This window comes from Ahaetulla prasina, chromosome 5 (genome assembly GCF_028640845.1).
Source record: "Ahaetulla prasina isolate Xishuangbanna chromosome 5, ASM2864084v1, whole genome shotgun sequence".
NCBI lineage: Eukaryota > Metazoa > Chordata > Lepidosauria > Squamata > Colubridae > Ahaetulla > Ahaetulla prasina.
In genome coordinates this window covers 81,389,713-81,413,882 of record NC_080543.1, presented here as the reverse complement: position 1 = coordinate 81,413,882, position 24,170 = coordinate 81,389,713, and the positions used below count along the sequence as shown (strand labels likewise).

Sequence of the window (24,170 nt, the reverse complement as noted above, 5' to 3'; positions counted from 1 at the left end):
GAACTGTATTTGAGAATTGGTTTTGCAAAGGTTTTGTATGCCCTAGTTAGCAATACAATATTATTGTAGAAGAAGCTTCGCAAAATTAGGTTAACAATTCTTAATGCCTCTTTGGCAATATTGTTACAGTGAGCTCTGGAGCTTAGATTGTTTGAGATGAGTACTGCTAGGTCCTTGACAGAATGACGGTCTACGAGGTCGTTTCCACCCAACTTGTATTTGGTGTTCTGATTTTTACTGCCAATGTTTAGGACGGAGAAGCAAAGAGTATAAATTGGTAACTACCCATGTTGTACTTTGCAGTCCTAGAGAATTATAGTATTTGCAGAGTCCTTGGGAGAAAGGTTTTTTTTCTGGGGGTGAGGGGGAATAAGCATATTTCTTTATTGGAACCACTCATCAGACAAAGAAAAAAAACAAAAAAAGCTATCTGGTCCCTATACAGTGTATTCAAAGCATCCCTAACCTTGTCTTTTCCTGCAAGGTACAGGTCATGTACCAATAGCTTTGCCCTCCCCACTTTCTTGTTTTGAATTTCCTGTCCAAAGGTAATTGGATTTTTTGGCTTGGAACCAAAGGTATCTAGGGTCAGACTGTCCCTTCTTCTGTCCCAGACAGGACATTTTATGGTGATACAGTTTTCTTCCAGCTAAATAATTGATGGGCATTTAGTTATGAGGAAGGCAATGTCTCTTTCAATAATAGAAATGAAAACTATTTTATTTTAACAAGAAAAGAAGTAAAAATATACAGAGAAAATTGGGATAAGAAAATGAAGAGTAAAACCAAGAAATGATATTACAAAAGTTTTTCTTTTTTATTGTTGCTAAACATAATATTTCAAAAATAAGGGGGGAGGGAAATGAAGGGGCGTAAAAGTTCATTTATCATGGTTTTCTTAGAACAATTAGCCTTGTTTATCATTATTTTAGGTAGTAAAACCTCAGTATTCAGGTTAAATTGCTGTATTGGCACTTTGCGATAAATAAGTGGGTTTTGGGTTACAGTTTGGGCACTCAGTCTCTAAAAGGTTTGCCATCACTGACTTATACCATTTCAGATAAGTGACTATCCAGTCCCTTGAAAACCTCCAGTGATGGAGCGCCCATGATTTCTGAAGGCAAGCTTTTCCACTGGTTAATTGTCTGCACTATTAGGAAGTTTCTCCTTAATTCCAGGTTGCTTCTCTCTTTGATTAGATTTTAGCCATTGTTTCTTGTACTGCCCTTGGTTTTCTAGCTGGATCTTGTCTTGTCACAAATGTATTAATCTCCAACGGATTCCAAAGAAACAACAGCCTAATCCAAAGGGAGACACCGCCCAACAACCAAGACACAGAACAAGACAACGGCATTGCCCTCCTCCCGTACATCAAAGGCACCACAGATAAAATCAGCAAAATTCTCCACAAACACAACATCAAGACAGCCTTCTGCACAGACCAAAAAATAGCCAACATTTTAAGAAACCCCAAAGACAAGATCCAGCTAGAAAACCAAAGAGTCTATGAAATACCACGCAAAATCTGCCCAGCCACATACATTAGACAAACTAATAGGAGAATAAATGCACGCATCACAGAACACAAGAATGCAGTCAGAAAAGAAGAAAAAAAACCTCCTACCTTTTCCAGCACCTTAAAACCACAGGACATGAAATTGATTTTGAAGGAACCAAATTAATCTCCAAAACTGAACACTACAACAAGAGAATAATTATGGAAGTCATCGAAATAGAGAAACACCCCCACAACATGAATAAACGTGACGATACGTCCTGCCTACTAGTCATCTGGAAACTAGCCCTAGTCAAAAAACAAGTCCCAGCCACAAAAATTGACACCGGACCCAGGACGACGCCACCACCAATCATCCTCACCAGATTCAAACCCAAACCCATCCCACAGACGAAATACAACCAGAAGCCAGACTATGCTGGCACCACCAGCTGCTGTGCCCCTCTCCGAACCCCACACAAAGCAAACTGACACACGCCATGAACACATGACAAGACCTCAAACTCAGAGTCAAACCAAAACCTGGGATGCTGCATCACAGCCATCTGCTCAGGACATTACACCACAGAACTCAAGAGGCCACAACACCAAAGCTCAGAACGTTACAACACAACCAACCACCCAGGATGTTACAGCACAAGATTCAGGAGGTCACATTCCCAGAACTCAGGACGTTTCTACATAGCCCATTCCCCAGGTCGTTACAACACAAAAGTCTAATGGGCACAAAACTAGGACCACATTCACACAGGATTTTATTTATTTATTTTATTTATTTATTTGTCAAACACAACAGTATATATAAGCATGAAATAACCATATGAATTGGATACAAACAAAGGGAACATTAGGACAGGAACGGTAGGCACGCTGGTGCTCTTATGCATGCCCGTTACAGACCTCTTAGGAATGGGGTGAGGTCAATAGTAGATAGTCTTTGGTTAAAGCTTTGGGATTATGGGAAGAGACCACAGAGTCAGGTAGTGCATTCCAGGCATTAACAACTCTGTTGCTGAAGTCATATTTTCTGCAATCAAGATTGGAGCGGTTTAAATCTATTGTGTGCTCGTGTATTGTTGCAACAGAAACTGAAGTAGTCTTCAAAAGGAAGGACATTGTAGCAGATGATTTTATGAGTTATACTCAGGTCATGCTGAAGGCGGCGGAGTTCTAAATTTTCTAAACCCAGGATTTCAAGTCTGGTGGCATAAGGCATTTTGTTGTAATCAGAGGAGTGGAGAACTCTTCTTGTAAAATATTTCTGGACACGCTCAATTGTATTAATGTCCGAAATGAGGTGTGGGTTCCAGACAGGTGAGCTGTATTTGAGTATTGGTCTAGCAAAAGTTTTATATGCTCTGGTTAGTAGTGTAGTCTTTCTGGAGAAGAAGCTACGCAAGATTAGTTTACAACTCTTAAAGCCTTTTTGGCGATATAGTTGCAGTGGGCGTTGACACTTAGATCGTTTGATATGAAAACTCCAAGGACTTTGACGGGGTGAGGTTATCTACAAGGTAATGTCCATCAAGCTTGTATTTAGTGTTCTGATTCTTTTTTCCAATGTGTAAGACAGAGCATTTGCTGGTTGAGATTTGGAGTTGCCAAATTTTTGACCATTCCAACACAAAGTCAAGGTCTTTTTGAAGGGTAGCCACATTGTTGGTAGTGTTAAATAGTTTTAACATCATCGGTGAAGAAAACACAATTACTTATAATATGGTCACAGAGGTCGTTAATGTATAATATGAAGAGTGTTGGTCCAAGAACACTGCCTTGGGGGACACCGCTATTGACAGGAGCGGGATTTGATAGGGCATTGCCTAGTTTGACCACTTGTCTGTTTGACAGGAATGCTGTTATCCAATTATGGAGTGGTCCGGAGATGCCGTAGGATTTTAGTTTTAGAAGAAGTTTGTCATGTACCACTGAGTCAAAAGCTTTATAGAAGTCTATGTAAATTGTATCTATTGCCTTGCCCTGATCAAGATTTGTAGTCCATATGTTTTTGCAGTGAAGAAGTTGTAAATTACAGGATAATTTTTTTCTGAAACCAAATTGTTTATTAGAGAGTAGGTTGTTTGTTTCAAGGTGGAGGGTGATGGATTGGTTGATGATTGATTCCATTACTTTGCAGGTGACGCAGCATAAAGATATTGGTCTTTAATTTTCAACTAAGCTGGGGTCTCCTTTTCTGAAGACAGGGATGACCGTGGCTAGTGACCATAGTTTGGGAAGGGAGCTAGTCCTGAAAGATTTTTCAAAGACTATGCTTAGAGGTTTTGCTGTAACAGTGGAAAGCTTTTTTAAGAAGTATGCACATAGACCATCAGGTCCAATAGATAGAGATGGTTTCAGTTTGCAAAGGGCCTTTTCAACATTATTTTCTGAGAAATGTATTTGTGTTAGATTGTTGCATTGTTGGTACGACTGGGGAATGTTGTGTATGAGCCATTACTGTTAACAAAGACTGAGCTGAAGAATGTGTTAAAGAGGTTTGCTTTAACTGTTTCATCATTACATTCTTTACTGTTAGATCCTTTTAGGGGTGGGATGGATCTCGAGTCTTTAAGTTTGTTATTTACAAAATTATAGAAAGCGCGATTGGATTTGTACGCAGAAGGTCTTCTTGTTTGATGTGGTAATTGGTGCATTCAGTCTTTATTTAGTGGCATATATTTTTGTAGCGTTTTTTAAAGTTGGCTACATAGCCAGTTTTGTTTTTTTGCCAGAGGGATGTTTTTTTTGGATTGGAGCTTTTTTATTGAAATGGGTAATTTGTTTTTCCTGATATTGGTGGTGGTTTGTGGTACGTATAGTTTAATGACTCTATTGACTTCAAGTAGGAAAATGCTATAGTGGTCTTCAGCAGTGGTACAGTTAGAGAATAGAATTTGCCAGTCAAGAGATGAGAGGTCGGTGTCTATAAGATCATAGTTGGCTTTTTTGAAATTGTAGTTTGGTATACCATTATTATGGAGATTATTGTAAGGGCGTATAGGATGCTACGAAACAGCCGACTAATCTGCAAACATCCACTCCACCTACCAATCAAGATGCAACCACACAGCCACCCAACCCGCTTACAGCAACAAAGCCAACACTCCCCACCTCCCCACCAGTATTATAAAGAGACAGCAGATCCGACCATGTTTTGCTCGCACAAGCACAAAGCCGTAAACACCAGCCTGAAGATGACGAGTGAGACCTCATCGAAACGTCACCAAGATACTCTCAACCTAGGGCCGTGGTGGCTCAGGATATAAGATAGCCTTTTATTAAAACACAGCAGCCTGCAATTACTGCAGGCTCGAATCCCACCAGGCCCAAGGTTGACTCCATCCTTTATAAGGTAGGTAAAATGAGGACCCAGATTGTTGGGGGGGCAATAAGTTGACTTTGTAAATATACAAATAGAATGAGACTATTGCCTTACACACTGTAAGCCGCCCTGAGTCTTCGGAGAAGGGCGGGATATAAATGTAAATTAAAAAAAAAAAAAAACCTTACATGGGAAAAGACCCGAATATGCCAAGACATACATATATATATATATATATAAACACACACACACACACACACACACACACACACATATATATTTGTTTGTTTTCTGAGGTTTTCGCGGGTGTTTGTATGTAGGTGTTTGGTTATTCGGGTTTTCTCCCGTGTAAAATTGGAGGTGTCTTGGCGATGTTTCGACGAAGTCTCATTCGTCATCTTCAGGCTTCAGCTTCGTGCTTCTGGGAGCAATGTGTGATTGCAGCTGTTTCTTCCTTTTTAACTGCTAGTTGGGGTTTGAACTGATTGGGTGGGAGCTTGGCTGTGATCTGATTGGATGGGGGTTTTTTGTGCTCTGATTGGCTGGGGGTGTGTCCTGTTTGGGTGGGGGCTTGGTTGTGCTCAGATTAATCTGAGTTGCAGGGGGATTTGAGCTGGTGAGCTGCACTGCTTCTGCTTGGCTTCGTGTTCGTGGTCGTGCTACATCTTCGTAGTGGGTGTCAGCCTGCTGCATGTATGGATTGGAGGGGTTTGAAATGGCTAATGTTGCAGCTGCGGTCTGGCTTCTGGTCCTTGGTCGTGCTTCCTGATCAGTGTGGGTTTGGGTCTGCTTTCTGGGTGGATGTGTGGTGGTGACATCCTGTGTGGACCTCGTGAGTGTGGGTCTGGTGTCATTCCTCGTGTTAAGGACTCGTTTGTCAATAAGGGCGGGTTTCCAAATGGCTGGTAGGCGGGAGGTATCATCTCGTTTGTTCATGCTGTGTGGGCTTTATCTCGATGGCTTCTCTGATTATTCTGTTGTTAAAGTGTTCAGTTTTGGCGATAGTTCTGGTCTTTTTAAAGTCAATATCGTGTCCTGTGGCTTTAAGGTGTTGGACCAGGGAAGAAGTTGGTTCCTCTTTTTTGACTGAGTTCTTGTGTTCTTCAATGCGTGCACTTATTCTTCTGTTGGTTTGTCCAATGTATGTGGTGGGGCAGGCGGTGCAAGGGATTTCATATACTCCTTGATTTTCTAACTCAATTTTGTCTTTGGGGTTTCTTAGGATGGTGGATATTTTTTGGTTTGTGCAGAATGCTGTCTTGATGTTATGTTTGTGGAGGATCTTGCTGATTCTGTCTGTGGTGCCTTTTATATATGGGAGGAGGGCTGTGCCGTTTTCTTGTTCTCTGTCTTGGGTTTTATTTATTTTATTTATTTATTATTCGAATTTATATACCGCCCTATCTCCCAAGGGACTCAGGGCGGTTTACAGGCATATAAAACATCAATATCAATATACAAATTAAAATAATCCTTAAAAAACTTATTCTAGCCAATTATTAAAAATAGAGATATAAATATCAAATATAAATATTAAAATCAATTTAAAACCCCTCTAAATTTAAAAATCTAAGCCAGTCCTGCACAGATGAATAAATGTGTCTTGAGCTCACGACGGAAGGTTCGAAGGTCAGGAAGTTGACGGAGTCCTGGGGGGAGTTCGTTCCAGAGGGTGGGAGCCCCCACAGAGAAGGCCCTTCCCCTGGGCGTCGCCAACCGACACTGCCTAGCTGACGGCACCCTGAGGAGTCCCTCTCTGTGAGAGCGCACGGGTCGGTGAGAGGGATCTGGTCAGCAGGCGGTCCCAGATAACCCGGCCCTATGCCATGGAGCGCTTTAAAGGTGGTCACCAGAACCTTGAAGCGCACCCGAAGGCCACAGGTAGCCAGTGCAGCTCGCGCAGGATGGGTGTTATGCGGGAGCCACGAGGGCTCCCTCTATCACCCACGCAGCCGCATTCTGAACTAACTGCAGCCTCCGGATGCCCTTCAAGGGAAGCCCCATGTAGAGAGCGTTGCAGTAATCCAGGCGAGACGTCACAAGGGCGTGAGTGACCGTGCAAAGGGCCTCCCGGTCCAGAAAGGGGCGCAACTGGCGCACCAGGCGAACCTGGTAGAACGCTCTCCTGGAGACGGCCGTCAAGTGATCTTCTAGAGACAGCCGTTCATCCAGGAGGACGCCTAAGTTGCGCACCCTCTCCATCGGGGCCAATGACTCGCCACCGATGGTCAGCCGCGGATTTAGCTGACTGTACCGGGATGCCGGCATCCACAGCCACTCTGTCTTGGAGGGATTGAGCTTGAGCCTGTTTCTCCCCATCCAGACCCGTCGGCCTCCAGGCACCGGGACAGCACTTGATAACCGTTGGGGTGGTCCGGTGTGGAAAAGTACAGCTGGGTGTCATCCGCGACAGCTGGTACCTCACGAACCCACTGATGATCTCACCCAGCGGCTTCATGTAGATGTTGAACAGAAGGCGAGAGGATCGATCCGGCACCCACAAGTGAGGGGCCCGGGCCGACCTCTGCCCCTGTCAACACCGACTGCGACCGGTCGGAGAGATAGGAGGAGAACCACCGATAAACGGTGCCTCCCACTCCCAATCCCTCCAACCGCGCAGCAGGATACCATGGTCGATGGTATCGAAAGCCGCTGAGAGGTCTAATAGGACCAGGGCAGAGGAACAACCCTATCCCTGGCCCTCCAGAGATCATCCACCAACGCGACCAAAGCCGCCTCCGTGCTGTAACCGGGCCGGAAACCGGACTGGAACGGGTCTAGATAGACAGTTTCATCCAGGTGTAAGGAAACTGATATGCCACCATACTCTCAACAACCTTCGCGCGGCGGGTTGGAGACCGGACGATAATTACCTAAAACAGCCGGGTCCAGGAAGGCTTCTTGAGGAGGGCCTCACCACCGCCTCTTTCAAGGCGGCCGGAAAGACACCTCCACCAAAGAAGCGCCAGAATCGCCTGGAGCCAGCCTCGGTCACCTCCTGTGTGGCCAGCACCAACCAGGAGGCACGGGTCCAGTAAACATGTGGTGGCATTCAGCCTCCCAACAACCTGTCCATGTCCTCGGAGCAACAGGGTCAAACTCATCCCATAAAATGTCACCAAGACCACCTCAGCCGTCTCACCCGTATCACCGCAATCTTGGTCCAAACCATCCCGAAGCTGAACGATTTTATCGTATAGATAACGTTAAACTCCTCAGCACGTCCCTGCATCGGGTCATCCCGCTCCCCTGGTGTAGGAGGGAGCGGGTCACCCGAAACAGGGCGGCTGGGCGGTTATCTGCCGATGCAATGAGGGAGGAGGCGTAGCTACGCCTCTTCCCTCAATGCCACTAGGTAAGTCCTAGTATAGGACTTCACTAGTGTCCGATCAGCTTCTGAACGGCTAGACCTCCAGGAGCTCTCTAGGCGTCTTCTCCGGCGCTTCATCCCTCTCAGCTCCTCGGAGGACCAAGGAGCCGGGTGGGACCCGCGCCGGGTCAGAGGCAAAGGCACGACACGGTCTAAGGCCCCGCCGCGGCCCGCTCCCAGGCCGCAACAAGTTCCTCAGCCGAGCCGTGAGCCAGACCCTCAGGAAATGCCCCAAGCTCCGTCCGGAACCCATCCGGGTCCATCAGGCGCCTGGGACGGAACCAACGAATCGGCTCCGCCTCCCTGCGGTGGTGAATGGCGGTCAGAAAGTCTAGGCGAAGAAGAGAGTGATCTGACCATGACAAAGGTTCAATGACTATTTCCTTTAAGTCCAGATCTCTCAACCACTGACCAGAGACAAAATCAGGTCCAGAGTGCCACCCCAATGTGAGTAGGGCCATCAACTACTTGGGTCAGGTCCAAGGTCATGGAAGCCATGAACTCCCGAGCTGCCGCCGATGACGAGCCGGAAGATGGCAAGTTAAAGTCCCCATGACTAAAAGTCTGGGGTCTCAACTGCCACCCCAGCCAGCACCTCCAGGAGCTCGGGCAGGCGGCTGTCACGCAGCAAGGAGCCAGGTACGTGACCAGCAAGCCCATCTGACACCTATGACCCCACCTCACAAAGAGGGATTCACACCCGCAATCTGAGGTACAGTGGTCTCCTCGGCTCTAGACTCTCCTTAATAACAACCGCCACCCCACCACCCCTACCCTGGGCCCTCGGCTGATGGAATGCACGGAAACCCGGTGGGCACATCTCGACCAGGGGCACGCCCCCTTCAGTGCCCAACCAGGTCTCCGTAACGCCTATAATATCCGCGGCACCCCCCTGAATCTGATCATGTATTAGGGGGGCCTTATTGGCCACGGACCGTGCGTTGCATAACATCAGACGAAGGCCCAGGCTCTGAGGGTCTTGACCATCCGGGGGACGGGAGAAGGGAGGGGGATCGGGGCGCGCGATCGCCTGCAGACATCGAGCGCGCCCCCCCCCAAAACGATGCGGTCCCCCCCTTCCGCCATATCTGCCCCTCCCACTTACCGTGCAAGTGGGGGGTTCTTTTTGGATTAGTTTGGTAATCTTATTTCTCTGGAATCCATTGGATGTTAGTACGTTTGTGAGAGTGTGTAGTTCGGTTTTTAGGTGTTGTTCGTCAGCTAAGCGTTTTGTTCTAGAGATGAGTGTCTTGGCTATGGATCTGTGCTGGGTGGTGGTGTGAGAGTGCGTGCAGATAGCGGTTTGTGTGTGTTTTCTTCTGGTAGATGGTGTGTCCTAGGGAGCCATTGGGTTTCTTGTAGACTAAGACATCTAGGAAGGGAAGTTGGTTGTTAACTTCTGTTTCCATGGTGAACTGTATTTTGGGGTGTAGGCTATTGAGGTGTGTGAGGAAGTTGTCAAGTTTTTCTTTCCCGTGTGGCCAGATTATGAAGGTGTCGTCTACGTATCTGAGCCAGAGTTTGGGTTTGTGATCAGATTTTTCTAGTGCTTGGGTTTCAAAGTGTTCCATGTAGAGGTTGGCAATGACAGGTGAGAGGGGTGATCCCATGGGTGCGCCTTCTATTTGTTTGTATTTTTGTTCGTTATAGATGAAGTATGTGTTGGATAGGCAGTGGTTGGTCAGATCTAGGATGTGCTTGGGGGGGGTTATATTTGTTTTGGATAGCTGTCAAGGCTTCTTTGATTGGCACTTGGGTGAAGAGGGATATGACATCGAACCTCACGAGTAGGTCGCTGGGCTGTAAGATTTGTTTCTTTATGATATCTATGAACTGGAATGAGTTTTTTACGTGTGAGGCGATGGATTCTGCATAGGGCTGTAGTTGTTTGGCGAGAAATTTGGCTAGGTTTTGTAGAGGTGAGTCTATGGAGCTGATCAGCCAATCAGAGCACTAAAAAAACCCCATCCAATCAGAGCACAGCCAAGCTCCCACCCAATCAGTTCAAACCCCCACTAGCAGTTAAAAAGGAAGAAACAGCTGCAATCACACATTGCTCCCAGAAGCACGAAGCTGAAGCCTGAAGATGACGAATGAGACTTCGTCGAAACGTTGCCAAGACACTTCCAATTTTATGCGGGAGAAAACCCGAATAACCAAAGACCTACATACAAATACCCGCGAAAACCTCAGAAAACAAATATTGCACCTCTACGGGGAGGAAATCCACCATCTGACCAGGACCTATGAAAAACTAGAAGTCCAAAGAGCTTCCATTTTATGTGACCTTGTATTCCTACGAAACTGCCGAGATCAAAATTTAATCCCCACATGCTTCCAATTGAAATTCCATTCCAACTCTGCAGCCGCCAAACGCATCCTAAAAAGAACAGAATTGGCCCTAATCAGAAATGAACTTCACACAAAAAGATTCCTCCTAGATCAAATCAACAAAGATCTCCTCACACTTCACCTCAAACTCAGCAACAAGATCCACCCTGCACTTTGGGACAAATCCAAACAACTCGCCGTCTGGAGAGCCGAAACACAGACCACCCTCAAGACAGACACACACACCAACAAACTCCGAAGACTACAAGAACGCCAGAATGGGTGTTGGTCTTACCTGATACACCCCTTTTCTGACGAGAAGGAGTGACTCCAGTGCATGGGTATCACTCTGTGTCTTCTGGCTCTATGGACAGGGTTCAAACTTAAGAGACCTCCCACTTTGTAGACCTCCCACTTTCAACGATGTTCGATGAGGGTTCCGAATAATGTACCTGTAACAACACCCCACGGACACCTCCCTGACCAGACCCTTTCATTAGGGTGGGGCTGGAGTCACTCCTTCTCGTCAGAAAAGGGGTGTATCAGGTAAGACCAACACCCATTTTCCTGCCTGAGAAGTCGTGACTCCAGTGCATGGGACTTACCCAAGCTGTCAGTCCTCATGGGTGGGAAGCCGTCTGGTCATCTCCTTCCGGCGTCTCTACCACACGTTGTAGTACTCTCCGACCAAAGGCCGCCTCAGCCGATGTATATGCGTCAATCCGATAATGACGTATAAAAGGTGACGGAGTCGACCAGGTCGCTGCCCTGCAAATCTCCTCCACCGACGCTTGTGTGGCCCATGCAGCCGATGTGGCCGCACTGCTGAATGTGCCGTAATAGCCTTAGGTTTGGTAAAGCCTGAGCCTCGAGGCTCTGGCTATGGTGGCTCTGAGTAACCTGCCCACCGAGCGGAAAGCTTCTGTCCCATGGTGGATGGTTGAATGACACAAAAGTGCCTCTGTCCGGAGCTAGTTCTTTTGATGTAAACCTCAGAGCCCGTCTTACATCCAGAGTGTGCCACACACGTTCCTTCGCGTGTGATGGATTAGGACAAAACTGAAGAACCAACTCCTGGGCCCGTGGAACCAGGAGTTGACCTTCGCACAAAGGTTGGGTCCAAACGCAAAACCACTCTATCGGAGTGGAACACACACAAGTCTTCTCGCACCGAGAGTGCGGCCAGTTCCGAAATCCTGCGGGCCGATGTGATGGCTACCAAAAACAGCGTCTTGTAAGTCAAAAAACTGATGTGAACTGTCCTAATCGGTTCAAAGGGAGCCTTGCAAAGTGCCTGCAAAACCTTCTGAAGGTCCCAGGTGGGATAACGGTGAGCCACTGCCGGTCTCAGGTTGGTCGCCCCCCTCAAAATCCTCTTTACCTCTGGGTCCTTTGTCACCGACCGCCTACCCGCAGAACCTAACACTGACGCTATCGCTGCCACCTGCCTGCATAACGTCCCTGGTGCCAGCCCTTTCTTCAACCCAGCCTGCAAAAACTGCAACAACTGTGGAACCTTTACCTTGGTTGGCTGAATGCTCCTACCAGTGCACCAAATCACAAAGGTTCTCCAAGTGGAATCATAAATTGTAGTAGAGGCGGTGCCAGCCGCCTGCATTGTCGTTATCACATCTGAGGGAAATTTCCGTCTTTCTAGCAGTCTCCGCTCAACAGCCACGCGGTCAAGAGCAACCACTGGGGACCCGGGTGATGAACCGGTCCCTGACTGAGAGACACCCTGTCGGGTGGAATCCTCCATGGTGCGGCGACCGACAGACGTACCAGATCCGCGAACCACGGCCTTCTGGGCCAGTATGGTGCCACCAGAATGACCTGTGCCCTGGTCTGCAGAATCCGACCAATTACCCGAGGAAGGATAGCCATCGGCGGGAAGGCATATAGTAGACCCCTGGGCCAAGGAAGACGGAGGGCGTTTACCCCTTCCGCCCCTGGCGCTGGGGACCTGGAGAAATACCGAGGAAGTTGATGGTTCGCTGGAGATGCGAAGAGATCGATGACCGGCTGTCCGAATCGCCTCACAATCTCCTTGAATAACTCCGGATCCAGTCTCCATTCTGCAGGATCCAGAGGTGCCCTGCTCAACCAATCTGCTCTGACATTGTCTATCCCGGCAATGTGTTCCGCCCTGATGGAAATCACATTGCGCCGCCCAGCGACAAAGGCGATCCGCCTCCGCCATGAGCCCCTGGATCGAGTGCCTCCTGCCTGTTGATGTGGGCCTTCATTGTGATGTTGTCTGTCAGGAGAAGCACATGTCGATCCCTCAAACAGTGCCTGAAATGTCTGAGCGCTAACCTGGCCGCTCTCAGCTCCAGCCAATTTATGCTCCTCTTTGTCTCCCCCCTTGACCAAGAGCCCTGGATCACCTGGTCCTGACAATGAGCCCCCCAGCCTATCAGACTGGCGTCCGTTGTCACCGTGATGCGGTCCTGTTCCAAAAAATGGCAGCCCCTTTCCATGTTCCTGGGCTTCCACCAGCGTAGAGACATTAGAACGTCTCCCGGGGCCCTGCCCTTGAACTGCGTGTCCCTGCCTGACCTCTGAAACGGTAACATGAACCATTGTAGAGGCCTTGCATGAAACCTTGCCCATGGGACCACCTCTATGCAGGAAATCATCTTGCCCAGCAGAGATGAGAGTAATGCCAGTGGAACTCTCCTCTGTGAGTGAATCTGCACTACCAGGTCCTTGATGCTCTGAAGTCTGTCTGGGGACAGGAAAACTTGACCCTTCAGCGTATCTATTACTGCCCCTAAATGTAACAGCCGGTTCGTGGGAATGACGTGATTCTTTCCCATGTTTATGGAGAAACCATGAGTCTGCAGACAAAGTATCGTCTCCCTCAAATCTTCTATTGCCTGTCTGTGAGAGACTGACTGCACCAAAATATCGTCCAGGTATGCCTGAATCCGTATTGGACGAGCCCTGAGAAGCGCTCCTAATGCCGCCAGGATCTTCGTAAAAACCCTGGGGGGCGAGGCAAGGCCGAATGGAAGCGCTCGGTACTGCAAATGCTTGCCGTCATAAAAGAACCTCAGGAACCTCCTGTGCTTCCGATTTATCAGAACATGAAGGTATGCCTCCGTAAGGTCTATGGAGGTCAAGAAGTCCCCCTTCCGGACATTCGTAAGGATTGACCGCAGGGAGTGCATCTTGAACCTCCGATACTTCACATACCTGTTCAATCCTTTCAGGTTGAGAATTGGTCGCAGCCCCCCCGAGGCCTTCTGGATGACGAACAACATTGAGTAATAACCGTTCCATTGTTCATGAACCGGAACGGGCTCCACCGCTCCGATGTTCAGCAAGTGCTGAACCGCAGTGTCCATGATCTCTCTTTTTGTCGCATCTCGAGACCTGGGACATCGAAATAAGACCGTCGGAGGGGGTGCAAGAAATTCTAGTGAGAGACCTGATGAAATGGTCTCCCTTATCCATAGATCGGAGGTGGTTTTCTCCCACTGGTCGGCGAACAGCCCTAGACGGCCACCAATGGGAGCCTGATGCCTGCCGTCAGCGGTGTCTGCGGAAGGAGCGGTTGCCCCTCCCCCGAAAAGGACGCCGCGACTGGCCGCGGGACCTGCCTTTGTCAGAGGACCCCTCCTCTGAGTGATGATAGTGGCCCCACTGACCTCCCTGTGTTTGAAAACCTCTCTGATATCTGCCAAAGGCCAACCCCTATAGGGACGAAAATAAGACTTCCGAAAGGAGGGGGAAAACCTTGTATCCCCTCTCCTTGACAAGGCAGTCAACACCTTCTTCTTCCCCTTAGTTTCCGTCAACACGGGCTCCAAAGCCTCACCAAACAACTTTGCACCTTTAAATGGCACAGAGGCCAATCGCCATCTGCACTTGGTGTCTGCCTGCCAATTTTTTAACCAAAGAAACCTCCGTGCTGTGACCGAGGACGCAATCGACTTTGCCACATATTTCGCGGAGGACATAGTGGCATCCGCTGTGTATTCCACAGCTGCCACTATCTTGTTGAAATCCTGATGAGTCCTCAGATCGGTCACCGGCACTTTCTCCTGCATTTGTTTAAGCCACAGGAGGACGGCCCTGCTGAAGAAGGATGCTGCTGTGGCCGCCCTTATACCCCAGGCTGCCGCCTGATGCGTCTTCGTGAGGGCCTGCTCCAACTTCCGATCCTCTGGCTTCAAAACTTCCTCAGGTTCAACCAAGGTGGCAAGAGGAAGCCAGGGCCAAAACCGGTCATCCACCTCAGGCACTCTCAGGAGTTCCATCAGGTCAGAAGCCGTGTTAAAAACCGCTCTCAAGGGAGGACATGTTCGTAATGCGGCCGGGCTTCCACTGTTTCTTAATCATATCTAGAAATAATTTAGGAGCAGGAACTGTCTCCGTCTCCACCGCTGGTTCAGAAAAAGCATGTCTGCAGGGTCCTGCTCTGGACAGGCGCTTTGTTCCCCTAGGAGTCCCTGTTTAGTAACCGCCTTAGCTTTACTCAACAAGGCCTTAAAGATGAGGCCTGAACAGCCCTTTAAACATGGGCTGCTCCGGTAAAAAACCTTCCTCCTCAGACAATTCCTGGTCCCATTGTTCATCCTCCATGGATGGGGAACTCTCCGCCTCTGAAGGCGAATCAGAGCTGTCAGAACGCGACCCCATGTGTCCGTCTGCTGGTTCTGTTTCTACCTGATCCCTATCCTGTGACTGGGCTTCCGCCCCAAGAACAGATTGCCTGTTACGACTTTTGCCTGCCTCAAGTTCCCGGTGAACCGCCTCTGCGATCCATTTCCGCACTAACTCAGGCATTTCTGTCACCTGGTCTATGGTCTGCCTATCCCCTTGTGATGCTACCAAGTTGATAGGTGTAGAACTGGGCCTCCCTGTATTGGAGCCGCTCCCTGATGGCTGGGGCGACAGGGCCCTGGCCAGAAAACTGGAAGAAGGATCCGGTTCCACCATTGGATCTTTCTCCATAGGCTGTACCTGATCCCTAATAAATGTGGACTTAGTGGCCTTGTTGGTGTTCCTCTGTACCTGTCTTTCCAGTGCCTTCTGGCGGCGTTTTTCCGCCTTCTCCTGCGCTTTAGTGGGCCTTTTAAGCGCCAAGGCTTTTGCTCTAAGTTTTGCAGCTGCTTCCGAACTGCCACTCCTTGTCTTATGACAACGGCTCTTCGAGCCTTCAGTGGCAGCTCTCTGAGGTTGAGAAGCATCAGTGACCTCCATCTGGTCACTAAGTGAGGCATCCGACGCCATATTTCTAGAACACATATAGAAATAAAATTACATATAAGTAAGCACCTTTTATAATTCCATGAAATTAAAAAAATAATATATATATATTTTTAATTATTATTATTATTATTTTTTATTATTATTGTTATCATAACAAATTCTATGTAATACATATACATGTCAATGTACAAGCCTCAATAACCAGTTACCATCTTAAGAACTCAGCAGCATTACAAGGGTTAATTCCCTAAACTGTTGGTCCTTTCCCTCTGCAGGTCAGAACGCCTGCTCAAAACTCCAAAGCCATGCAGCCTGGAAACAGCTGCCTCAGGCTAAATCAGGCCTCTTCACTTCTTTACTCCAAAGGCCTATGCTGTACTGGAGGGCCGATCACCGAAACCCCATGACAGCCTCTTTTCTCTTTCTTCAGTTCAATTTTTATTTTTTATTTTTTTATTTTTTATTTCTTTTATTTTTTTATTTTTATTTTTATTTTTCTGGTATTATTATTATTTAATTTTTATTTATTTATTTTTTCTTTATTATTATTATTATTATTATTATTATTATTATATTATTCCTGTTTATTTTCCATATATATATATATATATATATATATATATATATATATATATATATATATATATATCATTCATGTATTTATTTTCATCATCTTCTCTATACATATAAAGTCAGCCAGCTCCCAAAATGGCCACCGCCCTGGCTAGCCCCATGTGGCTTCCAACATGGTGCTCAAGAGCTTGTTCCTTCCTGTGCCTTCCCCACATATGGTGGGTATTCCAGCAAAGGCACCTGAAATCCGGAGCTTAAAATAGCAGCACAAACAAAAAATAAATAAATTGGAGGCAATGTGTTCTCAAACTTCCCCCGCTGCTCTGATTCTCCCCCAAAGGAGTAACCATGTGGAATCAGCAGCTTGATTTAAATCTCCCGGTACTCACACCATGTGCTCCCGGTACAAACAAGTTAAAATGGAGACAAACAAAATAAACTTTCCTTGCAGCTCCAAATAATAGTTTCCCCCGCTGCTCTCCACACACACACACACACACTTTAACGATCCTCAGCCTTGTAATTAAACTCATCAAACACTTAAATAAGGTTCGCTCATTCCACTCAGCTTCTACATTTTCATAGAGGCTCCAAGAAAACTCCTATTAATAAAAAAAAAAAACCTCAAAGATAGCTCATTTACTTACTCAGTTGATGCCATTTCAAAGAGAAAAGCACAAATTTCCAAACTTCAACTCCTGCTAAATCCAAACACACAGGAGTAAACCCAGAAAATGTCCTCACGAGCTCAGGACAGAGTTGAAAGTGGGAGGTCTACAAAGTGGGAGGTCTCTTAAGTTTGAACCCTGTCCATAGAGCCAGAAGACACAGAGTGATACCCATGCACTGGAGTCACGACTTCTCAGGCAGGAAAAACAAACCCCTCCACCCTCACAGCAACACGTGAAACAAACTGTGCATAACATCTCAGATAGGATCCTCACCAAAGCTGAAACCGATGTCCTTTCCAAAGGATTCAACTTTGCAGTCACTCCCAAATACATCCCCACTGAAAACATTATATGCGGAGTTGAAACCAGCCTGACCAAAATCAACCCCGATGACGCTAACAAAATCAGACTCGAAATCACCAACATCCTCTGCAGCAGCAAGCCACCCAAAAGCAACTTACCCAAAGAGGAAGAGACAGCACTACTTAACCTGAAAGAAGACACCAGCATAATAATCCTACCAGCAGACAAGGGGAATGCCACGGTGGTTATGAACACATCTGACTACCAAACCAAATTAACCAACCTACTCCAAGACCCTGCATACAAGCCCCTAAAAACAGACCCCACCACCTACCTAGAAAAAACCACTAGATTCAAAATAAAAGCTTCCCCCATCAGCGAAGAAAGCCAACAAAGAATCATTCCCAGCGAGAAATCATCCAGATGCCCTAAGCTCTACGGCCTCCCCAAGATACACAAAGAAGGAACCCCACTCAGACCCATAGTCAGCTCCATAGGCTCACCTCTACAAAACCTAGCCAAATTTCTTGCCAAACAACTATAGCCCTATGCAGAATCCATCGCCTCACACGTAAAAAACTCATTCCAGTTCATAGATATCATACAGAAACAAAACTTACAGCCCAGCGACCTACTCGTGAGCTTCGATGTTATATCCCTCTTCACCCAAGTGCCTATCAAAGAAGCCTTGACAGCTATCCAAAACAAATATAACCCCCCCAAGCACATCCTAGATCTGACCAACCACTGCCTATCCAACACATACTTCATCTATAACGAACAAAAATACAAACAAATAGAAGGCGCACCCATGGGATCACTCCTCTCACCTGTCATTGCCAACCTCTACATGGAACACTTTGAAACCCAAGCACTAGAAAAATCTGATCACAAACCCAAACTCTGGCTCAGATACGTAGACGACACCTTCATAATCTGGCCACACGGGAAAGAAAAACTTGACAACTTCCTCACACACCTCAATAGCCTACACCCCAAAATACAGTTCACCATGGAAACAGAAGTTAACAACCAACTTCCCTTCCTAGATGTCTTAGTCTACAAGAAACCCAATGGCTCCCTAGGACACACCATCTACCAGAAGAAAACACACACAAACCGCTATCTGCACGCACTCTCACACCACCACCCAGCACAGATCCATAGCCAAGACACTCATCTCTAGAACAAAACGCTTAGCTGACGAACAACACCTAAAAACCGAACTACACACTCTCACAAACGTACTAACATCCAATGGATTCCAGAGAAATAAGATTACCAAACTAATCCAAAAAGAACCCCCCACTAAAACCCAAGACAGAGAACAAGAAAACGGCACAGCCCTCCTCCCATATATAAAAGGCACCACAGACAGAATCAGCAAGATCCTCCACAAACATAACATCAAAACAGCATTCTGCACAAACCAAAAAATATCCACCATCCTAAGAAACCCCAAAGACAAAATTGAGTTAGAAAATCAAGGAGTATATGAAATCCCTTGCACCGCCTGCCCCACCACATACATCGGACAAACCAACAGAAGAATAAGTGCACGCATTGAAGAACACAAGAACTCAGTCAAAAAAGAGGAACCAACTTCTTCCCTGGTCCAACACCTTAAAGCCACAGGACACGATATTGACTTTAAAAAGACCAGAACTATCGCCAAAACTGAACACTTTAACAACAGAATAATCAGAGAAACCATCGAGATAGAAAAACGCCCACACAGCATGAACAAACGAGATGATACCTCCCGCCTACCAGCCATTTGGAAACCTGCCCTTATTGACAAACGAGTCCTTAACACGAGGAATGACACCAGACCCACACTCACGAGGTCCACACAGGATGTCACCACCACACATCCACCCAGAAAGCAGACCCAAACCCACACTGATCAGGAAGCACGACCAAGGACCAGAAGCCAGACCGCAGCTGCAACATTAGCCATTTCAAACCCCTCCAATCCATACATGCAGCAGACTGACACCCACTACGAAGATGTAGCACGACCACGAACACGAAGCCAAACAGCAGCAGTGCAGCTCACCAGCTCAAATCCCCCTGCAACTCAGACTAATCTGAGCACAACCAAGCCCCCACCCAAACAGGACACACCCCCATCCAATCAGATCACAGCCAAGCTCCCACCCAATCAGTTCAAACCCCCACTAGCAGTTAAAAGGAAGAAACAGCTGCGATCACACATTGCTCCCAGAAGCACGAAGCTGAAGCCTGAAGATGACGAATGAGACTTCGTCGAAACGTCGCCAAGACACTTCCAATTTTACACGGGAGAAAACCCGAACAACCAAAGACCTATATACAAACACCCGTGAAAACCTCAGAAAACAAATATATATATATATCCATATCAGTGAAAACTATGGCAATTCCAACCTTGCCATAAAAGTAATAATAGATATATAGGTGTCAAACTTTCTTCCTAATTGGAAACAGTTAATCCAAAGAGCAAGTCTGAGCAGAGTCCTGGTTAGTAGTCCTTAAGAGTGATGTTACAATTACAGCATAAAAATTCCACCAAAAATATTCTTTCAAATGAGAAACCTATGCACACTATGCACACCTATGACAATATTCTAGTTTGTTTTTTTCATACTTTTTGGTGCAAAGGGCAGCATGCTGTTTATTTTGTGAAAATAGGAGAGTTTATTTATTGTTTTGGTAATTGCAGGCTAAATTTCTTAATAATGTTAGAAATTATTCTCAAAAAGGGATTATAAAAGCTCAGATGCAAGGAAGTATTTTAGACCTCCTTGCAAATGATAATGATGAACACTAATTCCTCTTGGCTTTAACAGGCTGCATGACTTCTAATAAAACCTTCTTGCTCATTGGTAAATATCCTTTAAATAATTAGTATAGTCAATTAGTACGTATACATTAGATAACACATATTCTTAGTGGCAACTAATCTGAAATTAATGGGACTTCAAAATATATTTCATTCATAATTTTTCTATTATTGAAGAATTTTTTTCTCTTTCATAAAGGATTGAAGTTGTCTTACATTTTATTACCAATACATCCTTTTATCTTACCCTTAAACATACTGAAAAACCTGTTTAGCTAGACATGCTATCTATATTAGTCACTACTTATTTGTATTCATTAACCTAAAATGATAGAAGGAAACTGAAAGGTCCGTGTTTCAGGAATGACTCCAAGGCCATACCTCAGTTGCTTCTCCCATTTTGCCCTCTCCTTCAGCTGACTCATGTCAGTACAACAGCAGCCATGACTGGTCATAAAACCTCTATGCCACATGGAGTCATATTCTTCTCTAAACAGCTACAGAATGGACTATATGTCACATCCATTCCAGTTGAGATTAGTTTGGTCTCAATTTCTAACTAAAAGTAGTGACATGAACATGGTTCAGTTTGTTCAGATTACATTTTTAGGATTCATACATGACAAAGCTAAGCACTTGTTGAATATGATCCTGATGTAAAAAGTAGATTCCGCTAATGGATTCCATAAGACTGGTTTTCTAGCAAAGGGTGATTATGATCACAAGTTCAGCATTTTTAATTTTATCCCACTAAAATAGACCCATTGTGGCCATATGTATGGGCAGAATAATGGACACAAAGTGACTTATTAAGTCCACAAAGAAAACACTTCTACAATGCTTCAGTTACACCATGGCACACTTTATATTTACACAATCAAGTTGGCTTCTACAGAGACTTTTTCCCCCAAGCATACCATAGGGCTATTATCAATATTGTTTCATTCAAGTTATAGTTAGTGGACTGCTCAGATTTTCCTGACCACACTGGTCAGCAATGTCCAAACAACAAACAAGTGTTATGAACTCCCTTCTACCTCTAAAGAGCCTGAAACAGGCGAAGGATGAATTTCTATAGTTTTTAAGAGTGGATTCTTTCAAATCGTTCTGCATGTCTGCAGAATTGTGGCTGTGACATTTTTCACCATAGCGCAAAGCAGTCCTTACACCTGTTGTATATTCTGTTTCCTGGGTGTGGGTGGCAGAAGAAATGTATTTACTTCTAATTACTTAAAGCGAGGCAGGGAGAAACCCTAGCGAGAGTTATTGCTGTCGCTTTCAAGTGCAAAGTCAATACTTTCTCCACTCGCCTTTCTCTTCTTCCTTTGCTCGAGATCTACCATCTGATGGATGGAAGAAGCCTGTTAAGAAATCCAGGCGTCTTAGAAAGGCGGAAAGAACCTGCCTTGCTCCAACCCAATCGGAGATCTTTAAAGGCAGTCCCAAGGACTCTTTTTAAGAAACGGCCCATCCCCTACAGCAGCAAAATGGAAGTCAGGAGCAACTTTCTCCCGCTTGCCCGGCATGCTTCGCCTACCCTTTCGCCCCAAAGACGCCAGGCACCGAATATTTCCTGGCTCACCTCGCTCAGGCCGGCAGCGAAGCCCGATGTAGTGCCCAGACTCGCGACCAGGCGCTGGTGGAAACGCGACCTTCCTCTGTCCCCTTCGCTCCCTTCTTCTCGGGAGGCGCCCACGGTCCACTTCCCAGGCCCGATCCCTTGCAGCCTTAGCTACGCACCCGTCCGACCTCTCTGCCTCGAACTGCGACACCCCCGCGCGAGGTCGCTTGCGCAGGAAAGGCAGCCGACCGCTTCGAAGGCGAAGGCGCAGCGACAACCGCCAGCAGGAGGAAGGGAGGAGGAATCTAGAGGTCTGGAAAATCCATTGGTCGTTTCAATTTTCGAATAAAATATCTAATTGCGTGCACTTTCAGAACAAGCCACGTTAGAGCAGCGAGAAATTGGCTTTCGCCAAGCCAGACTTTCCCGCCTGGCAGTTGATCGCCGGGATAATCACTATTGCTTCTCGGTCCTTTTTCCAAACCACAAGACTTCGCCGTATATTTGTTTAAAAAGACCGACCAGTGATGGAGGTGCCTGCCTTAACTTGCTCTGGATTCTGCCCGTGCTAGTTTGTAATGGAAGATCGCTACGCATGAGAAGAAACTCTGGGGTGCTAGAAAGGGCAGAATGTCTCAGTTGGCGCTAGGACAAAAAAAGACCCCCACCCCTAAAGTTTCAATAAGAGAAAAATAGCTGGAAAACAGAGAGATGCCGCTGCCACGTGAGCTTTCTCTTCCTAGAGCTGTTTTCTTCTTTGATTTACACTAGGATCAGCTGCTAGTTGGTGTGAGGAGTCCTTGGTGCTCTCTGAGCTTGCTTGTTTTCTTGCAGACGGTTCACTACCCAAGCTAGGTAAAATCATCAGTGCAGCACACTACCAAGTTCGGGTTGTAGGAATTTAGCACCCACCCCCCTCCTAGAAGAATGAAATATTTTAGAAAATATTTAAAAAAGCAGAATATATTTCCCTGGATGAGAAATGGAGAAACATGTTTTAAAGAAACAGCAACTCCCCCCTTCCTGCCTCCCCCCACACCTTTGTCAAGGGGTCATCTTCTGCAACACAATAGGACCCATCTAGCAACAGAAACTCACCACATATCAATTAGTTTTTGAGTGAAGTTAGGAATTATTATGTATTAGTTTAAGAAAGAAGGGAATTGATAGTGTGATGGTGTGAAATGGAATATGTTTTATGTTATATTTTAGATTATGTTTGTTAGTTACAATACCCTGTATTCTGTTCTGGGAAGTCTCGGGGGGGGGGGGGAAGGAGGTGGGGAAGGGGAAGACTATAAATTGATTGGTTGCCATTGTACAGGAATAATGGTAGAATTAAACAAGTTGGAATGGTGTAATGTCGGGACTGCTCGGCAAACACTCCCGAAGGGAAAGAGTAAGGAAAGAGGAGTAAAGAAGGAAGAAAGTAGGTAGGTAGGTGGGTAGGGAGGAAAGAAGGAAGGGAGAAGAAAGGATAGGAGGAGGAGAAGAAGGAGATAGAGGGTTAGAAAGGATGGTAGTGAGAAGTGGGAAAGAGGAGGGGAAGTAGGAAAGCGAGGAGAAGGTGGTGGGGGAAGTTTAAGAAGGATGAGAAGGGAAGAAAGGATTAAAGGGGGGAGTGGCAGTCGAGCAGCCCTGACTGAGTATAATTTGAGTATAGGACTGATTGTTGGATAAGTGATTGTATTGTACACTGGTCAAATTGTGGGAATTATTATGGAAAAATAAAAAATTTTTGCAAAAAAAAAAAAAAAAAGAAACTCACCACATGACACCTGGGAAGATTACATCAGCCAGCAAGGCTAGCTAAGACCCGCACCCCCTGGGAGTCTGACAACCAATCAGGGTACTCTTCCTGTGGCCCAGGAAGTTCAAACCTCAGAGAAAGCATAAAGCCAGGGCGTGCTCAGCATCTCTGCCCTTTTTCTGCTCAGGAACTCAAACCATGTGATCCTGTCCACCATTAAACCATCTTTCCAAGCAGTCTCCATGTTTCCAGTGTATTTTTCCCACTTGGAACTGAACCCAGATGGACATTTCTTACAACGTGTGTACATGTGTGTTTTTAAGCAAAAGCAACACTTTCTATAATGTGCTTCTGTATATTAAACTAGAATTTTATAACATATATGAGACTCCCTTCCTAGCCATAATTGTGCTTTTTATAATTTTGTGAATAACAAACCTAATGACTCGCGACCCATCCCACCACTAAAAGAACCTAACGGCAAAGAAAATAATGATGAAACAGTTAAAGCAAATCTCTAACACATTCTTTGGCTCAGTCTTTGTCAGTAATGGCTCATACCCGAAATTTCCCAACCGCACTAAAAACGACCTAACACATATAGATTTCACTGAAGAAAATGTTGAAAAGCTCTTCACAAACTGAAACCATCCCTATCTATAGGACCTGATGGACTATGTGCATACTTCTTAAAAAAGCTTTCCACTAATATAGCTGAACCCCTAAGCATAA

The 24,170-nt window shown here is 46.1% G+C and overlaps 1 protein-coding gene across 1 annotated transcript in view; it reads right to left on the bottom strand.

The window, feature by feature from the left end:
- Window positions 1-22,015, bottom strand: part of ADGRG2 (adhesion G protein-coupled receptor G2) — a 331,018-nt gene extending 309,003 nt beyond the window's left edge. The window contains exons 1-2 of the mRNA XM_058186859.1: window positions 21,710-22,015; window positions 15,559-15,781 (exon numbers count right to left, since the gene is read on the bottom strand). Coding sequence (XP_058042842.1) covers window positions 15,559-15,767 — 209 coding nt within the window. The 5' untranslated portion in view covers window positions 15,768-15,781; window positions 21,710-22,015. The remainder of the gene's footprint in view (window positions 1-15,558; window positions 15,782-21,709) is intronic.
- Between the last annotated feature and the right edge of the window lie 2,155 nt (window positions 22,016-24,170).